At 42.1% G+C, this 17,317-nt stretch overlaps 1 protein-coding gene across 1 annotated transcript in view; it reads left to right on the top strand.

The window, feature by feature from the left end:
* SERPINE2 (serpin family E member 2) overlaps positions 1-16,947 on the top strand; it is a 130,970-nt gene extending 114,023 nt beyond the window's left edge. The window contains exons 6-9 of the mRNA XM_082251377.1: positions 2,179-2,279; positions 10,022-10,108; positions 11,449-11,532; positions 16,809-16,947. Coding sequence (XP_082107503.1) covers positions 2,179-2,279; positions 10,022-10,108; positions 11,449-11,532; positions 16,809-16,846 — 310 coding nt within the window. The 3' untranslated portion in view covers positions 16,847-16,947. The remainder of the gene's footprint in view (positions 1-2,178; positions 2,280-10,021; positions 10,109-11,448; positions 11,533-16,808) is intronic.
* The last annotated feature ends 370 nt before the right edge of the window (positions 16,948-17,317 follow it).

Raw genomic sequence — 17,317 nt, 5'->3', positions numbered from 1 at the left:
ATGGTACCGCCGATCGGCTCCAGCTGTAATCGCAGTGGGAGTGAGCTTCTGGCAGCACGCATTCACGCCCCCTACCTGGAAGTGCAGGATCATGTGTGCGTGTACATGATCCTGCACACAGCTGCTGCCCTGTAGCAATAAAACTACTATTGGATGATCGCTAAGTGGTAAAACTCCTTTTTAAAAATGGTCCTCTGGGTGGTTTATGCCAATATGTACTAGTATGCACTGCATATTGGCATATTATTACGGACCTAAATGTCAAACAGTGCCCTGCACTGCTGCGCTGCAAGCACTTCTGCAGGTCCCGAGTGCTTCCATCTTCACCCAGTCTTCTGCCCAGGTTCTGTCTGTTTGGCCATTTGAATGGCCAGGCTGTAATGGCATCACTTTAAGACTAGATGATGTAAAGTGACAAACAATATCCCTCTTAAAAAATAATCCATACACATCCATCCCCTACTTCATAGCCTTGTAATCTATTTTTTACTAAATAGTTTCTTACTGTATATCTCTGCCTTTTTGTAATGTCTTCCTTACTTACACTTCTGAACCTCTCCATTTCCCTGGCAATAAAAAGCACTTTATGAATGTAGGACAAGCGGATGATTAAAAGGTCTTCCTCCTCCATTCATAGTGCTTTTCTTCATTTGATTGGATAGTACAGCTTCTATGATTGGAGCAGTGGGGGTGAAAGGGGCAGGAAAAGTCAACAATTTTGTCGAGTGCCTGTGACAGATAACCCCCACAACACTGGAGATCACAGCTGTGGGGGTATCCAGGAGATTTAAAGGCACAGAGTAGCCACCAGCACCTGAGACTCTCGCCATTCATGTAAATTCTGAAGCTTGTGCTGATTGTGTGTGTGTGTATGTATGTATGTATGTATGTATATATATATATATATATATATATATATATATATATATATATACAGTGATATATACTGTGTGTGTGTGTGTGTGTGTGTGTGTATATATATATATATATATATATATATATATATATATAATACACTTTTTTTTTATTTTTAACCTTTCCCACAATAGGACATACCCGTACAACCTTGGGTTTAGGTGTAGAAAGCAAAAAATTTACCACTCTAATGCTCCTATGACTGATATCAGCCAGCATGACATGTAATTCACTGGTGCAGCTGCAGCCATGATCCTGGTATCATTTTTTTCAGCCGGCTGTTTAATGTAAAAGTGATCCCAACGGCTTTACAGTCGCCGTACACCTTAACGGGGCAGAAGGTAGTTCCCCCCTCTCTCCTCTGTCACCTGTCACCTTTTCTGTGCTCTCTTGTTACATTGGGGAGCCCAGGACTGGTGTGGGTGTTCAGGTCAACTTACCATAGAGAAGGGGGAGGAACCTGTGTTTTCCTGATCCATCTATATGATGTATGAAGATTTATTGCTGGTTTTGGTCTTTTAATTACTGGCTGTTACCTGCTGCTAAAGCAGCTTATCAAACCGATCTTGGTTTGATTGGCTGCTTTGAAGGGCAGAGGAGAAATCTGGAGTCTAATAGACACCATATCTCTCTATAAAGAGTAAGTTCACATGCATAAAAAAACCACACTGGGCTGCATGTGTCGTGAACTGGCCCTTACTCTGTTAGTAACCTGCAAAGGCTTGTAAAGCATACTGGCTTTTGCCCCCATTCCTTGAGTGTGCACAATTTTCAAGTTTGACATATTTGCTATCGATTTGCTCAGTGTAACAATCTTTTATATTTTACCAAAAAATTGTGTATTGGGTTTGTGTGCACTAAAATTAAAGCGTGTATTCTTTTTCCTGAAAATTTGCTGTGCAAATATTGTGTGACACCTTTGCTTTCAGAAAATATATAATAACTGGGGGTTCTAAGTAAGTTTCTAGTAAAAAATAAAATAAAAAATACATGTATGTGAGAAGTGTCAGAATTTTGGTTTTGGCAACAATTGGTCAATGCCCATAGTTTGGCCACAGGTTCACTTTCAGTATAAAATGATACAAGCTTGCTTATGTGGTCATCATCTTTGTTTAATTTTTTTTGGCAATTGTAATGTGCATCCACAAACTTACCACCTTCCAATTCTTAAGGCCATTTTTATTATTTACATTTTTACCTGTTTGTACCACAAATGTTAATTTTTTTTTTTTTTTTTTTCTGTTCATTAATTTTTTTCAATAGGTTCACAGTGGAGGCCAACACTAATCTAAAAGAACCTCTGAAAAACCTTGGCATCACTGATATGTTTGACTCGAATAACGCTAACTTCACAAAGATTACCAGTAAGTCTAAATGGCTTTGCTCCATTAAAATCTTTTAGATTTAGCTTTGCAAATATCTCCCTTTTTTTTTTTTTTTTTTTTCAAATTATGACTTTTTTACTTTATGTGTACACATTTGTATTTTACTTTCTATATACACATTTGCATTCTAAGTAATGTAGGTCAAAGGTACACCAAAGACTTCCAGATTCTGAAAGACTGCCAGGAGTATGATGTTACAATAGCAGATGCTCATTATGATGGAGACTTATTTTGCCGGTACTCACCGTCACTGGGAGTGAAAGACAGATACTTAATGGACACTGAGAATATGGTTTGGATTACTTCAAATGGGTTCTTTGAAATACAATACACATTATCATAAGTGTAAACAATGTCAGAAACAAACAATCTGTCACTGGCGGTCTTTTCCTATTGTCTGTGTATTGAGGTGTGATGTGTATTCTGTTAAGCCTGTCTGTCCCATTGTTAATTGTTGATGAACTTGCATATTGTTTGTCCAGATGGCTAGATAATTAGTTCAGGTTAATTCTATTTCTGTATACAATTTCATCTGCATATGATAAGGTAATCAGACAACCCCTGACCTGATGGGGTAATCTGATCAGGAGGGGGATGTCCATGCTGTATATAAACTGTGTGAGAATGTTCAATAATGGAGAAGGTACAGTACAAGCTAAGTTGTCGTGTAGCTTTCTAAGGGGGCAGCTTTGATATCTATGTTCAAGACTGAAGGAATCTGTATACTGATGGAAGTCCACAAGCACAGTGTGGGTCACAGTTCCGTTATGCTTATTATAAAGGAAGATCCAAAGCATGAGTTTAAGGGATTTGAAAAATGTAATAGGTTAACCTTGAAAATCAGACATTGATTTTTATCACAGGACATGCACATTATGTAGTGTCTGACAGTTTGTGTAAACAAAATGTGCTAAGGATTGATATGGGGGAAATCTGCAGCTTTTTGGTACTATGTAAATGAAGAAAGAAGGGCAAACCATTCTTGCATGTCTCTGCTAGCTAGGGATGAGCTCAATGTTCAGTGTGAACACAAGTTCGAAATGTTTGGCTGTTTTGGGTGCTCTACTGCTATGTCATCATAAAAGAAGGCTTCCTATCTATCTGCTATGCTGCTATGTATGACTGCAAATTCCATACTCTCATCACTTCCTTAGCAGAGGACCCCTTGGGGGATATTTACTAAAACGGGAGAGTGCAAAATATGGTGCAGATCTGCATAGAAACCAATCGGCCAGAAGGTTTTTTTTTTTTGTCAAAGCTTAATCCAACAAGCTGGTTAGATGCTGATTTGTTACCATGCACAGCTGCACCAGATTCGGTGCAGCTGATGGTAGTGACTGAGCAGCTGAAGTGATAAAAACCTGCATTTCATTTTAGAGGCTTAATAGTATGCTAGAGAATTCCTGAAAAGCCTACAATATTTCAGGATTAAAAGAATGTAGTAAATGATGAGGCTACCGTGTAAGGCTGGCCATACATGTTCAATTTTCTTGTACAATTTTCTGTTGGATTTACCACACACCACATAATATGAGGTCAAAGCTAAACACATTTACTTGTATCCAGTTAGGCAGGCCTTTGTACTATATAGTTGAAGGTAAATTTCAAGAAAATTGTATAATGTATGGCCAGCCTAAGTGTTTAAAAAAAAAAAGATAAACCTAGATTTAAACAATAACTCAAATTACTTTTGTCTATATTTGTCACATAATTTAACCTCAATGCAATTTAAAAAGCAATAATCTTCTGTGAATTAATACTTGCTGTTTCGATTTTACACACATAGAAGAAGTAAAATAAAATATCATAGCAGCTCTAAAACAAGAATATGGACCAATAGGATTTATACCTGATGGCACCTACTGGTTTCCAATGATTTTAATGCAGAACAAACATACGAGGGTTGATTGACTAAAACTGTAAAGTGTAGCTGTGCATGGTAGCCAATCGTTTTCTTACTTCAGATTGTTCTGTTCACCAGATTTTGCACACTCCAGTTATAGTCAACTGACCTCCTTATGTTCGTTTTGCATCAGGATCATTGCAAGCCAGTAGGTACCATACCACACAGAAGTAGAAATCCTATTGGTCCATGGAGGGAGCTTATTTATTCTTCTTTCAGGGCTGCTAATCTTGTGTGTTTTTTTTTTTTTTTTTTTTTTTTTTTAACTTCCATATGTGTAAAATAAAAATCGCTAGTATATATTCACAGAAGAGGTTATTGCTTTTAAAATTGCATTGGGTTTATTTATGTGGCCAATGTAGACTCACCCATTTTAGTAAATCAACCTCAAGGGGTCTGGGGTAGGATATTGGCTAATCTTGGAGGCAGCCCCTATAGCTGTAAGATTATACATATAATAAAAACAGGATTATAACAGAAATGAGACAATTTTGAAATTTGAGCATGATCAAACCTACCTATCACTTGCGGTAACATTGGGAACTACTCATCCGTCTGGTGCAGTGTGGTTATGTAAATGGGGAAGTGGCCTCTATAAATGCTAGATGTCAGAGGATTGTGAACTTGATTGAGAATTTGCTTGAATTGGTCTGCCTGAACATTATCTAAAGTATGTTCTTAAAATGTGCTTTTATTTTTAATTTTAAAACTAGTTGAAATTAGTATATAGTATAGTAGATACTGCACTTTGAACTTTTTTTCCTCTGCTTTTTTTGAATATTAATTTACCTCTGAATAGTTAATATGTCATTTTGTTCCATCTAATGTTTAGTATTGGTTATTTCTAATATCCTATAATCTTGCACCATCTAGTGTTCAATATTGATACTGCTATTTTAACTGCAACATTTCAGCTCTTGGAGTTGCTTTGCAAATCTATAGTGAACCTAATGAGGAGAAAAACTGACTGACTTAATTCTACTACTACAGTCACCACGGCACTCGCCCTGGCATAACCCTCTAATCCATTATTTGAAACAACCTTGCAATCAGTAAAGTCTAAACTCCCATTTTGCAGTACTTGATCTAATTAGGTGGTGAATCTAGAATCAGGATGACACATTCGCAATTGCAGCACCATTCTTTTTCACCATCTTTACATGTTTTCTTTAAATTAGTGTTAAACCCTCAGCATTTTTTTTGCTTAACTCATTGAGTGCAAAAAAAAAAACAAAAAAAAAAAAAAACCCGGTAAGATATTAGCAAAAGTTGCTACCCCAGCATTTTCAGTTTTCAACCTTCAATGCTTCAGGCCCCCCTGCTGTCAGTGCGGCTTCCATGAAATCCTGGTCTTCAAGGGAAAGCATTAACAGTGGACAGTGCAGTCTGGAGCCAGTATGTTCACTTGGAGAAGGGGAGGGGAGCAGAGGAGATTGCCTTGCCATCCTAGGCTACAAGGTTGTGTGTTTTTGTATTTATGCACACAGTGTAGGGAGACACATAGTTACATAGTTACATAGTAGGTGAGGTTGAATAAAGACAATAGTCCATCCAGTTCAACCTGTGTAGGCATGTGTGGCTGTAATCATCTCCCATACCCCTGAATGTTCTGATCCTTGAGATGTAAGTCTAAGAGTCTTTTGAAAGCCACCATACTACCCGCAGAAACCACCTCTTGTGGTAGAGAATTCCACAATCTTGTTGCCCTAACAGTAAAGAACCCCCCGCGTTGCCTGAGGTTAAAACGCTTCTCCTCTAATCGCATTGTATGCCCTCGAGTCCTCATGCAATCCCTTCGAATGAACAGCTTTTTTTCTAAGCTGGGATCCCCATTAAGATATTTATAAATTGCTATCATGTCCCCCCTCAGACGTCTCTTCTCCAGGGAGAATAAATCGAGCGATTGTAAACGCTCTTCATAGTCAAGGTCCTCCAATCCCCTAATTAGTTTAGTTGCCCTTCTCTGGACTCTCTCCAGCTCCAACACATCCCTCCTGAGGACTGGCGACCAGAACTGGACGGAATACTCCAGATGCGGTCGGACCAGAGTTTTATAAAGTGGAAGGATTATAGTCTTATCTCTGGAATGCATCCCTTTCTTTATGCATGCTAATATTCTGTTGGCTTTGGAAGCTGCCGCTTGACATTGCATGCTGTTTCCTAATCTATCATCAACCAATACTCCCAGATCCTTCTCCATTTTTGATTCCCCCAAGGGCTCCCCTCCTAACGTGTATTGTGATTTTATGTTTTTAGTCCCCAAGTGCAAAACCTTACACTTCTCCACGTTAAACCTCATTTGCCATGTCGTTGCCCACTCTGTTATTTTGTCCAGGTCATTCTGCAGGATATCTGCTTCATGTTGTGAAGTTATTGCCCTGCCCAATTTTGTGTCATCTGCAAAAACTGATATCGAACTACTGATCCCGACCTCAATGTTGTTTATGAATAAATTGAACAAGGTTGGTCCCAGGACTGAGCCTTGGGGGACCCCGCTTACCACCTCAGACCAGTCTGAGTATGCGCTGTTTATTACTACCCTTTGGACCCGCCTTTTTAGCCAGTTCCGTATCCAAGAGCAAACCCTGCTATCGATACCTGCAGACCTTATTTTATAAATTAAGCGCTTGTGGGGAACTGTATCAAACGCCTTAGCGAAATCCAAGTACACCACATCCACTGGTCTCCCCCTATCTAGCTCACAGCTCACCTCCTCGTAGAATGTAAGGAGATTGGTTTGACAAGAACGCCCATTTGTAAACCCGTGCTGATTACTGCTGATGATGTTGTTGTCCTTAGCAAACTCTACAATATAGTCCCTTATCATCCCCTCCAGAAGTTTACATACTACTGATGTCAAACTGACAGGCCTATAATTTCCCGGGATATGCCTCTGGCCCTTTTTGAATATTGGAATCACGTTAGCTTTCTTCCAATCCCCTGGTACATCTCCTGTCCTAATACTGTCAGCAAAGATCAGGAACAGTGGTCTCGATATAACTTTACTGAGTTCCTTGAGTACTCTCGGATGTATGCCATCCGGTCCTGGCGATTTGTTTGTGTTAAGTTTATCCAGCCTTTCCCTGATTTCCCCCTCTGTTAGCCATGGTGGCAAGTCCTGTTTATTACTACTAACCATACAGTCATGGTCAGTGTACCCCTCCTTTTCCTGTGTAAAGACTGACGAGAAAAAAGCATTTAGCACGGTTGCTTTTTCAGTGTCCTCTGTAACCATCCTCCCATCATTGTTAATTATGTGTGCAATATGCTCTGCCTTAGTTTTTTTGCTGTTGATATATTTAAAGAATTTCTTTGGGTTTTTTTTACTATCCTCCGCTATTTGTCTCTCAAAGTTGATTTTAGCCATCTTGATTTCTTGTTTACTTTTCTTATTTGCCTCCTTGTATTGCTCGAAAGCCGATACTGTGCCCTCTGATTTATACTTCTTGAAGGCCAATTTTTTCCCCCTAATAAGTTTTATGACGCTACAGTTTAGCCAGCCAGGTTTGGCTTTGTCTCTTCTAAATTTATTTCCCATAGGAATGCACTGCAAGATGCCTTTGCCTAATATGTTCCTAAAGCATTCCCATTTTTCCTCTGTGGTCAGGGATCCCAGGGTTTGGTCCCAGTTTACCTTTTCCATCATTGAGTACAATTTTGGAAAGTTTGCCCTTCTGAAGTTTAGGGTTCTTATGTTCCCCACTTGTCTTGTTATGTTGTTATTTACACTAAATGTGATCATCCTGTGATCGCTAGAGCCCAGGTTGTCCTGGACTCCTACCTCTGAGATTATGTCTGGGTCATTAGTGAGCAATAGATCCAGGACTGCGTTTTCTCTGGTGGGGGAATCCACCAACTGTGACATGTAATTATCCAGTAAGGTTTCCGTGAATAGGCGGGCCTTCTGTGAGTGTGCAGTCCCCTCTTCCCAGTCAATGTCGGGGTAATTGAAGTCCCCCAATACGATGACTGATCCCAATTTTGCCACTTTACCCATTAGTGCTAAAAATTCCAGCTCTACCTCCTCCCCTTGGTTAGGTGGCCTATAGCAAACCCCCACAATTACTTTCCCCTTTTCTCCTTCCCTATGGAGTTCAACCCACACAGATTCTAAATCCATGCTCATCCCATCCGTAATGTCACTCCTTTCTGTCACCTTTATATTGTTCTTGACATAGAGACATACCCCTCCCCCTCTTTTTCCTACCCTGTCCTTCCGGTACACCGAATACCCTTGGATATTGGCCAGCCAGTCATGTGAGGGGTCGAACCAAGTCTCTGTTATTCCCACACGGTCTATGTCCTCCTCATGTACTAACATTTCCAACTCATCCATTTTATTAGCTAGGCTCCTGGCATTAGCATATACCCCTCTTAGTTTTAAGGAAGTTAAGCGCAATTGGCGGTTATGTTTATTCCTGTTTGGTCTGAGGTTCTCCCGCACAGACCCGCCAATTGACCTTGTGGACCTACTGTCGCTGCTGACACTACAGCTGCCTTCAGTCCTCTGCTTCCTCCTGACTGACTCTACTTCTGAGCCCTCCCCCCCGTCTCCTAGTTTAAAAGCCCCTCCAACTTGGTGGCCATCTTTCTCCCCAAAAGAGCTGTACCGTCCCCATTAAGGTGCAGCCCATCCTTACTAAAGAGCCGGTAGCCGACTGAGAAGTCAGCCCAGTTCTCCAGGAACCCAAACCCCTCCTTCCTACACCAATTCCTCAGCCACTTGTTAAGTTCCCTAATCTCCTTCTGCCTCTCCTGTGTGGCTCGAGGTACAGGCAGTATTTCAGAGAAAACCACCTTGGAGGTCCTTTTCCTCAATCTATTACCTAAGTCCCTGAAATCGTTCTTAAGGATCCTCCACCTACCTTTAACTTTGTCATTAGTGCCCACATGCACCATGACCGCTGGGTCATCCCCAGCCCCGCACAACAATCTGTCTGCCAGATCTGCGATGTGCCGAACTCGGGCGCCCGGTAAACAGCAAACTGTTCGGTTCACGAGATCTTTTTTACAGATTTCCCTCTCTGTCCTCTTGATAATTGAGTCCCCAACTACCACAACCTTTCTAACCTTTCCTGAGTTACGGCCCCCCTTCTTCTAGTCCCTTAATGATAGGGTGACTTAGGATTCGACAAGAGAAAGGAGCCACCCAGAAACAGGAAACTTAGGCAAGGCTTCATAGCTAAAGAAGCTGCATACTCAGTAAGTGAATAAATAGGCTGCTGAAAGTGCTTATAAACAGTTTAACCCCTTGGAGCCTAAGCCTTTTTCTGACAGATGTTGCTGACAAGTTAAAATATGTATTTTTGTTATAATGTTTGGGTGTTCCAAGTAATTTTCTATGTATTATTTATGCAAAGACCCTAGCGAATAAAATGGCAATCTTTGCAATATTTTATGTCACATGGTATTTGCGCAGCGGTCTTTCAAATGTAATTTTTTTGGAAAGAAATACACTTTTATGAATTAAAAAAAGTAAAGTTGGCCCAATTTTTTTTGTATGTGAAAGATGATGTTACACAGAGTAAATAGATACCTAACATGTCACGCTTTAAGATTTGTGCACAATCGTGGAATGGCAAAAAAAACTTCGGCACTTTAAAAATCTCCATAGGATTTTTTTAAAAAATGTAACGCTTTCAAAATTATGTAACGGTTACCTTTTTTAGAAGGGTTGCTGCGCTAAGGGGTAATATCACTTTAACTTTGTTTTCTTGGAATTCAATTTGTTTACTGAATCATGTAAAGTAATAAAGAGGGCTTCTATATTATACTAAACTGTTTGGTCTTCCAAAATAACGTTTGTTTTTTCTTTTAGAGGCGCATCCCATTCATGTGTCACATATGTTGCAGAAAGCTAAACTCGAGGTGAAAGAAGATGGTACAAAGGCCTCTGCAGCCACCGGTAATAACAAATTTGCCATTGAATCAGTCTTTATAGTTAAAGGAATGCCCTTGACCTAGAATAAAAGATAAAAAGGATTTGCAGTTACCAGTGACCATATAAAAACAGGCAACAAGCCCAGTTGTTGTTTTAGTCCTGTCTGTGTTTGGAGACCTTTAATACATTTATTTTGCAGAAAGGTAATCCTTTATAGCATTACAAAATAATCATTTAAAAGCAAGCGGATTTCAATGGGTGGTTCAGATTTGTTTTAACTTTTTCGACAGTTCTAAATCCCATCATAGAGCATATAGTCGCCATTGGGTAGTATTTATTATGAATGATAAGCCCAGTATTGTGTAGTAACCCACAGCGACCAGAGTTTATATTTTAATCTTTTTAGAAGAGTCTGAGTAATGACTGGTAACTGTCATGGCAATTTTGAATTCTAGCCCACTCTAGACAAACATTTTTGATATGGAGATGATTGGAATCTTACATTTTTTGTTATAGCAGTTTGTCTCATCTGGACAGAACTTCTTCCTTCATTTTCTTGTCCTGGTGACAGGTAGTCAAAAGTATGATGAGTGATATCTTTGTATTGGGTTCAGAGGTGCTAACAGACTGGGGAAGGGCAAGATTGACAGTTCTATCCTTCCTCTGGAATTGGACCTTGTTAAAGCAGTGTTCCAGGTGGGGGGAAAAAGAAATTAAGTCAGCAGCTACAAATACTGTAGACACTATAGACACTTGCCTGTCCAGGGAGCCCTCTATGAAAGCACCCCAGCCAATTTTTGGATCGGGTGCTGCTGCCGCCGTTCATTCTTGGGGAAGCCAGCAGTGAAGCCTTTTGGCTTCACAGCCAGTTCCCTACTTCGCGTGTGAGAGGCGCGCTGTGCATACTAATTGGCTCAACAGCAGGGGAAGGAGGGGGTCGAGCTCCCAAGGGACAGTGCCGCAGCTCTGTCTCCAGGAAGTGGGGAAGGTTACCTCCACCCCCGCCTCCCCCCTGAAACTTGGCACTGGAGGGGAGGAAGCAGATGAGCGGAAGTTCCACTTTTGGGTAGAACTCCGCTTTACGTAATGTTTGTTATTACTTTTTTAAACTATTTACTAATAAGTGATGCAAAAAGTCTGATTTAGACAGCTATTATGTAGCAGCTATATGGAGCCACTTCATATTATAATTTATCATATATTCATGTCGCATACGTATTTGATGTTTCTTTATATATTTAGCAACACTATTTCCACTTAACATACATTTAAGCTCTCCCTGTGTGCCATTAATATATTACTTGCTTGTCTGAAATGAAAACTGTTGGTGACAATACTCAGAATAGTCCTTTTAACTCTTTCAGCTGCAGTTGTAATAGCAAGATCATCTCCCCCCTGGATTATAGTGGACAGACCATTTTTGGTTTTCATCAGGCATAACCCAACAGGTAAGGGCTTTTATTCGGTTTACAGAACTGGCCATCATGAATCTTAAGATGGTATTGAACTCAAATTTGCAAAAAACAAAAATGCTGACATGCAGGGTTATTAAACCAGAAGGGATGCTAGTGGTCTCTTCTATCCTAAAAGTTTCTTCCAACCTGTTAGGAGTAATGTAATCTGCACAGCTCAGACCACATTTACAGTACCCGCTGTGGTGATGTGACTTCAGTGCGCATTCACAGGAGTGACCTCATCATGGACCGGCCACAGGTGGCCATAGAGATGGACCCCAAAGAAGGAAAACTGTATGAAGATGGAAGCCCCAAGGACCAGCATGTAGGCAGATGCAGTCTGCTTTCTCCATTGTATAGGGCACTCTTCCACAGTGGCATTGTAGTTGGAGCACTCTTCCACAGTGGCATTGTAGTTGGAGAGGGAGTCAAGAGGAAAATGGCTCCTCTATGATTTCCTGGGTCACTGGGAAAGCTGTCCCATTGGATGCTGCCACCCCATGTGAGTCTAGCAGTCATCGTGGGTCAGAAAGAACCTACTTTTGTATAGTATGGACAGGTACCTTGCCTGGTAGGGACAGAACTAGTGGCAGGGAAAGGTTCTTGATGAGGAGGGAAAGCGTAGGGCTCACATCTACTATGGACATCTTCTCACATTGGCATAAGATGGTCAGGTTTCATTCTGCCCCTCCTAACAAGCTCTGTTGGTTCAGCTGAAACCTGCTCTCTGCATGCTGTCATTGGCACGTCTGTTTTTTTTTTTTTTTTTTCCATGTTGTGTGTTTTTTAAAATTAAAAAAAAAAAATGTTTACAAATACATCACAATTGCTTTACATAGATATATACATTTTAGGAAAGTGAGTACCAAGTAGAGTGATGAATTGCATACAGTATATTTACTCATTCATCCTTGCTATACACCCATATATCACAATTTCAGTGAGTATATTTGTGTTCAAAACCGTGATGATACAGTAAGGATTATGAAATAGAGTACTAACAGGGAAATGTATATTTCTCTGTCGCTCATTGACAGACGCAGTCCTCTTGATTAATAACACATTGGGTTATACTGCCCTCTACAGGAGTAGGACACTAGACGGAAGGAAAACGTTCTGGCCACACCTTAGGGGCAGTCCCAGAGGGTATATCCTCTCTCTCTCTGCTACAGGAAGTCAGTTTTTTCTGTCTAGTTAGGACCTAAGTTCCTTGCTGGGATCCTTGGTCCTGGCAAGATTTTTTTAGAAAGACTTTTTTAATAGACAGCTTTTTTTCTCCAGTTGTTCCTGTGAGATCTTCAAGCAAGTACGCTGAACTGGGCGACGGGCTGGATGTTGAGATCCAGTGGTCACCCCAGTCAGCCTGCGAGCGCGTGCAGGCCCTAGCTCCGCGCTGGGTGGGGACTGACCCTGCGAGTTAAACGTCTCGCCTGGACACCAACGACCAGTTAAAAAATGAGTCACGGCGTCCGTATTGGTCGACAGCCCTCCCACTTCGGTGGAGAGGGGTTCTGTCAAGAGTTGGCGCCCGCCTGGTTCCGGTATGGTGAGTAGAATGTTCCCCCCTCTCCCCCTGACGGGTTTGTTGGTGGACGCGGGCCCCTCCCTGGGATGGTCGGACGTTCAGGATCCTGGGTCTCCCCTCTATCCTATAACAGGTCACAGATCCCCCAATTGAGTGTGATTGTGTGAATAAAAGACCAGGAGGCTTGGTTTGGGAGCTGACTATCTAAAGTCACTGTATAGTGGGCACTGTTAAGGGACTATGACTAAGGTCAGTGGCAATACTGTTATGATGGCCATATACAAAGAGCATCCTACCTGATAAGATTGCAAGACAGGCCGATGCCTGTGCCTGCACTACCGCCATCCGCAGGCCGCCATCCTCCCGCAGGCCGCCATCCTCCCGCAGGCCGCCATCCTCCCGCGCCATCCTCCCACAGGCTCCCGCAGGCCGCATAGGCCGATAGCTCTTTCGTAGGCCGCAGCCATCTTCCACAGGCCGCCACCATTTTCCCGCAGGTTGCGCTGGGTCGCCATCTTGGCGTAGCCTCGTGTCTCCAGCATGGGGGCGGCCATTTTGGAGATGACCAGCCACCTCGTGGAGAGACATGGGAGGCGCCAGAAGGCGTGTAAAGGGGCGGAGCCGCCTCCTTTACCCGGGAAGAAGGGCCAAAGACTTCCTGTCTGTAACAGGACAGCGCTGAGGCAGGTTGATAGAAAACTTCTGTGCATCAGGTGGTGAGCCTTGGGGTCTCTCTCTCTCTCTGTGGGGTCCAAAAAAGCAGGTAACACTGAGGGGCGCTGTTGCGCTGTGGAATTACAAAGAAAAAAAAGTGTTTTTTTTTTTTTACTTGGCATTTTTTTTGTCGCTGGCAAGTGTCTTGTATAATCGTGGACCCTGCCACACATGTATCCCCACCTGATCCCCTCGAGGTGGCCGCAGGACCCTCCAGTACCCCACTTGTAATTGATGCATTATTAACAGTTTTGGAGTCTTTGGTATCCCAGGTGGAGGTGGCCTGTCAGGGACGGGGGTCAAGGAAGCGACCCCCGCCTACCCCCATTTCATCTGATACTTCAGATTCGGATTCTGAGCTGGTCACTGCAGCTGCAGGTCCCTCTTCTGGGGCTGCGGTCTCGGGTAATGTCTCCTCAGACAGTGAGGAGGACGTTCCTGCCTCCGCCATAGCACAAGAAGCGTTGGTGGACGCACTAGTTGTGGCTGTCCGGGAAACCTTAAGGCTTGAGGTTACACCGGCAGAGGTAACCGAGATGGAAATTCCTTTCGGTACTAGTAAACGTGCCAAAATGGCGAAGGTTTTTCCTTTACCCAAATGTTTTGGCAATAAGATTAAAGAGGAATGGGATCATCCGAAACGAGCTCTGGCTGTTTCCAGACGCATTGCTAGGCGCTATCCATTTGAGGAATCCCTCATTAAGAAATGGACGGTACCACCAGTGGTGGACCCACCGATTTCCAGACTAAATAAAACTTCTGTTATCCCATTGGAGGATGCTCCGTCCTTTAAGGATCCGGTGGATCGAAAGGTAGAAGCGGAGTCCCGCACCATTTTTTCCCTGATAGGGTCAACCTTTAGGCCAGTGGTTGCCATTGGTTTAGTTGCACAAACCTTAACAGAATGGGCAAAATTGTTACGCCGTGACTTAAAGGGGAGAAGTATCCCCCCGGCAGCATCTGATTTAATGGAGCAGACTATCGAGGTTGAGCAACCCTCCCCACCCCCCCACACACACCTGTACTCAATCAGTGTCCACCATCAAGTGGATATAGGAGGAGTCCCCTGTAGTGCATTTGCACATCTTTCCCAGCAAGGAGTATTATCTCCAAGGGTTAGAAAGGCTGGATTCATCTCTTTTTCATGGATAGTGTAGGACCCACTGATAATGGGGTACTTTGACGCAGTAGTGGGCTTGAGCACGATATGGCCATATGGTGGGACCAAATCCCCCTTTTTTATTTATGGATTGTCTTCAGATTTGGTAGTAATTTCTTTTGCATTTGCGCGCTATTCTTTTTTAAATATACATGTCTTTTGGTTCATAGCTGCAGCAGCTTTAGAAATACATGGGTATGCTCCCCCAAATTTTTTGCCTGTTTATTATGTATTCGGTCAGACCAGACTATCGAGGTTGAGCAACCCTCCCCACCCCCCCACACACACCTGTACTCAATCAGTGTCCACCACGATATGGCCATATGGTGGGACCAAATCCCAATTTTTATTTATGGATTGTCTTCAGATTTGGTAGTAATTTCTTTTCCAAAAAGGGGTTGCCTGCTTCTGCCGCAACTATCTCCAAATGGATCAGACAGACGGTGGTGCAGGCTTATTCTATTAAGGGTCGGGATCCTCCGTTCCCTGTCAAGGCGCACTCCACTCGGGCGCTTAGTGCTTCCTGGGCCTTCCGCCATCAGGCGTCAGTGGTCCAGGTATGCAAGGCGGCTACCTGGTCGTCGGTTCATACCTTTACAAAATTTTATAAAGTTGATGTTATGGCATCGTCGGATGCCTCTTTTTGCCGCAAGGTTCTGCAGGCCGCAATTTGAGGAGACCGGTGGTCTACCTCGAGGGTTTTTTTCCGTTGGATTTTCAGTTGAGTCTCATTATTTGATTTAAATGAGCCTTTAAGACTTCTAGTCGGCACCGGTTGGGCCTTCTAGATTTGAATTTTTCTGTTATCCCACCCCTCATTTGTGGCACTGCTTTGGGACGTCCCAATGTGTTATTAATCAAGAGGACTGCGTCTGTCAATGAGCGACAGAGAAAAATAGATTTTTGTAAAATCTTACCGTAAAATCCTTTTCTCTTAAGCTCATTGACAGACGCAGTACCCGCTCCTGGGTTTCTTTGAGTGGGGTTTGGTTAAATTCTCTGACACTGCATTGTGACATAACTGACTTCCTGTAGCAGAGAGAGAGAGGATATACCCTCTGGGACTGCCCCTAAGGTGTGGCCAGAACGTTTTCCTTCCGTCTAGTGTCCTACTCCTGTAGAGGGCAGTATAACCCAATGTGTTATTAATCAAGAGGACTGCGTCTGTCAATGAGCTTAAGAGAAAAGGATTTTACGGTAGGATTTTACAAAAATCCATTTTTAGATGGTCATTGGGGAGGGAGTAGGCTGGATATAGAAGAAAAAATGTAAAGCAAGAGAAAACATTTTGGTACAGTGACATCTCTATTAAACACCCCAACATGCCTTCAAGTGCTTGTAAAAGCAAGAATCTATTTTTTAAAAATATGTCATACTTACCTGCTCTGTGGAATAGTTTTGCACAGAGCATCCCAGATCCTCCTCTTCTGGGGTCCCCTGTTGCCGCTTCTGGCTCCACCCCCATACCAAGCCGCTTGCTGTGGGGGCACTTGTGCATGCACGATTCCAAGCCAACTCTTTGTCCAATGACACACACAGCTGGCTCAGCCCTGCCTCCCTCTCTCCTCACTGGCTGTCATTGACAGCATTGGTTTTCTCATTAAATAGGCCCAGAGTTGGTGAGCAGAGCTCTAAGTGCTCTGATGGTTGATGCACAGGCCTGATGCCTTCTCCCTGATATGATAATCTTCATCTTAGTTTAGTATTGATTGCATAATAGATGTTTTTGATAAATTTATTCCTAATTTTTCTAGCTTTCATCCTAGTGTAGAATATGAATGGGTTGATGGAATGGAATGCAAACATGTAACTGATTTAAAATGATTATAACTTGATTTCATTGTAGTATATGATCTGTTTTTCTTTTTTCAGGTGCTGTGTTATTCACAGGGCAAATAAACAATCCATAAGGATGCTTACAGATGAATGAGGCCACCACGTCCTGTGCATTGATTGTTTAGATATTTGTACAGTGGTCTTGTTTGTATGTGAATTCTCAAATAAATGGGATGACATTTTTTAATGATTTTTGGAATTGTCAAATAAATGGGATGACATTGTTTAATGATTTTTGGAATTGTCAAATAAATGGGATGACCTTGTTTAATGATTTTTGGAATTGTCAAATAAATGGGATGACCTTGTTTAATGATTTTTGGAATTTTAATAACAAAAGGTGATGGTATAAGTACTACTGAAAGATTTTTCTTTTCGTGTGTGAAGTGTTTATTTTATTTTTTTTTATTTTTTTTGTGTATTCTACTTTTCAGCTACTTGCAGTATTCCCATAGCCCAGTTGTGCCATCTTTACTTGCCGTGGTGCTTTCATGCATTGAATAAATTGTGTATATGTGACTATGCACTATTCTGGCCACAAATCT

This window comes from Pelophylax lessonae (genome assembly GCF_965119305.1).
Source record: "Pelophylax lessonae genome assembly, chromosome: 3".
NCBI lineage: Eukaryota > Metazoa > Chordata > Amphibia > Anura > Ranidae > Pelophylax > Pelophylax lessonae.
The sequence above is the reverse complement of the archived record's forward strand: the minus strand, read 5'-3'. Positions and strand labels throughout refer to the sequence as shown.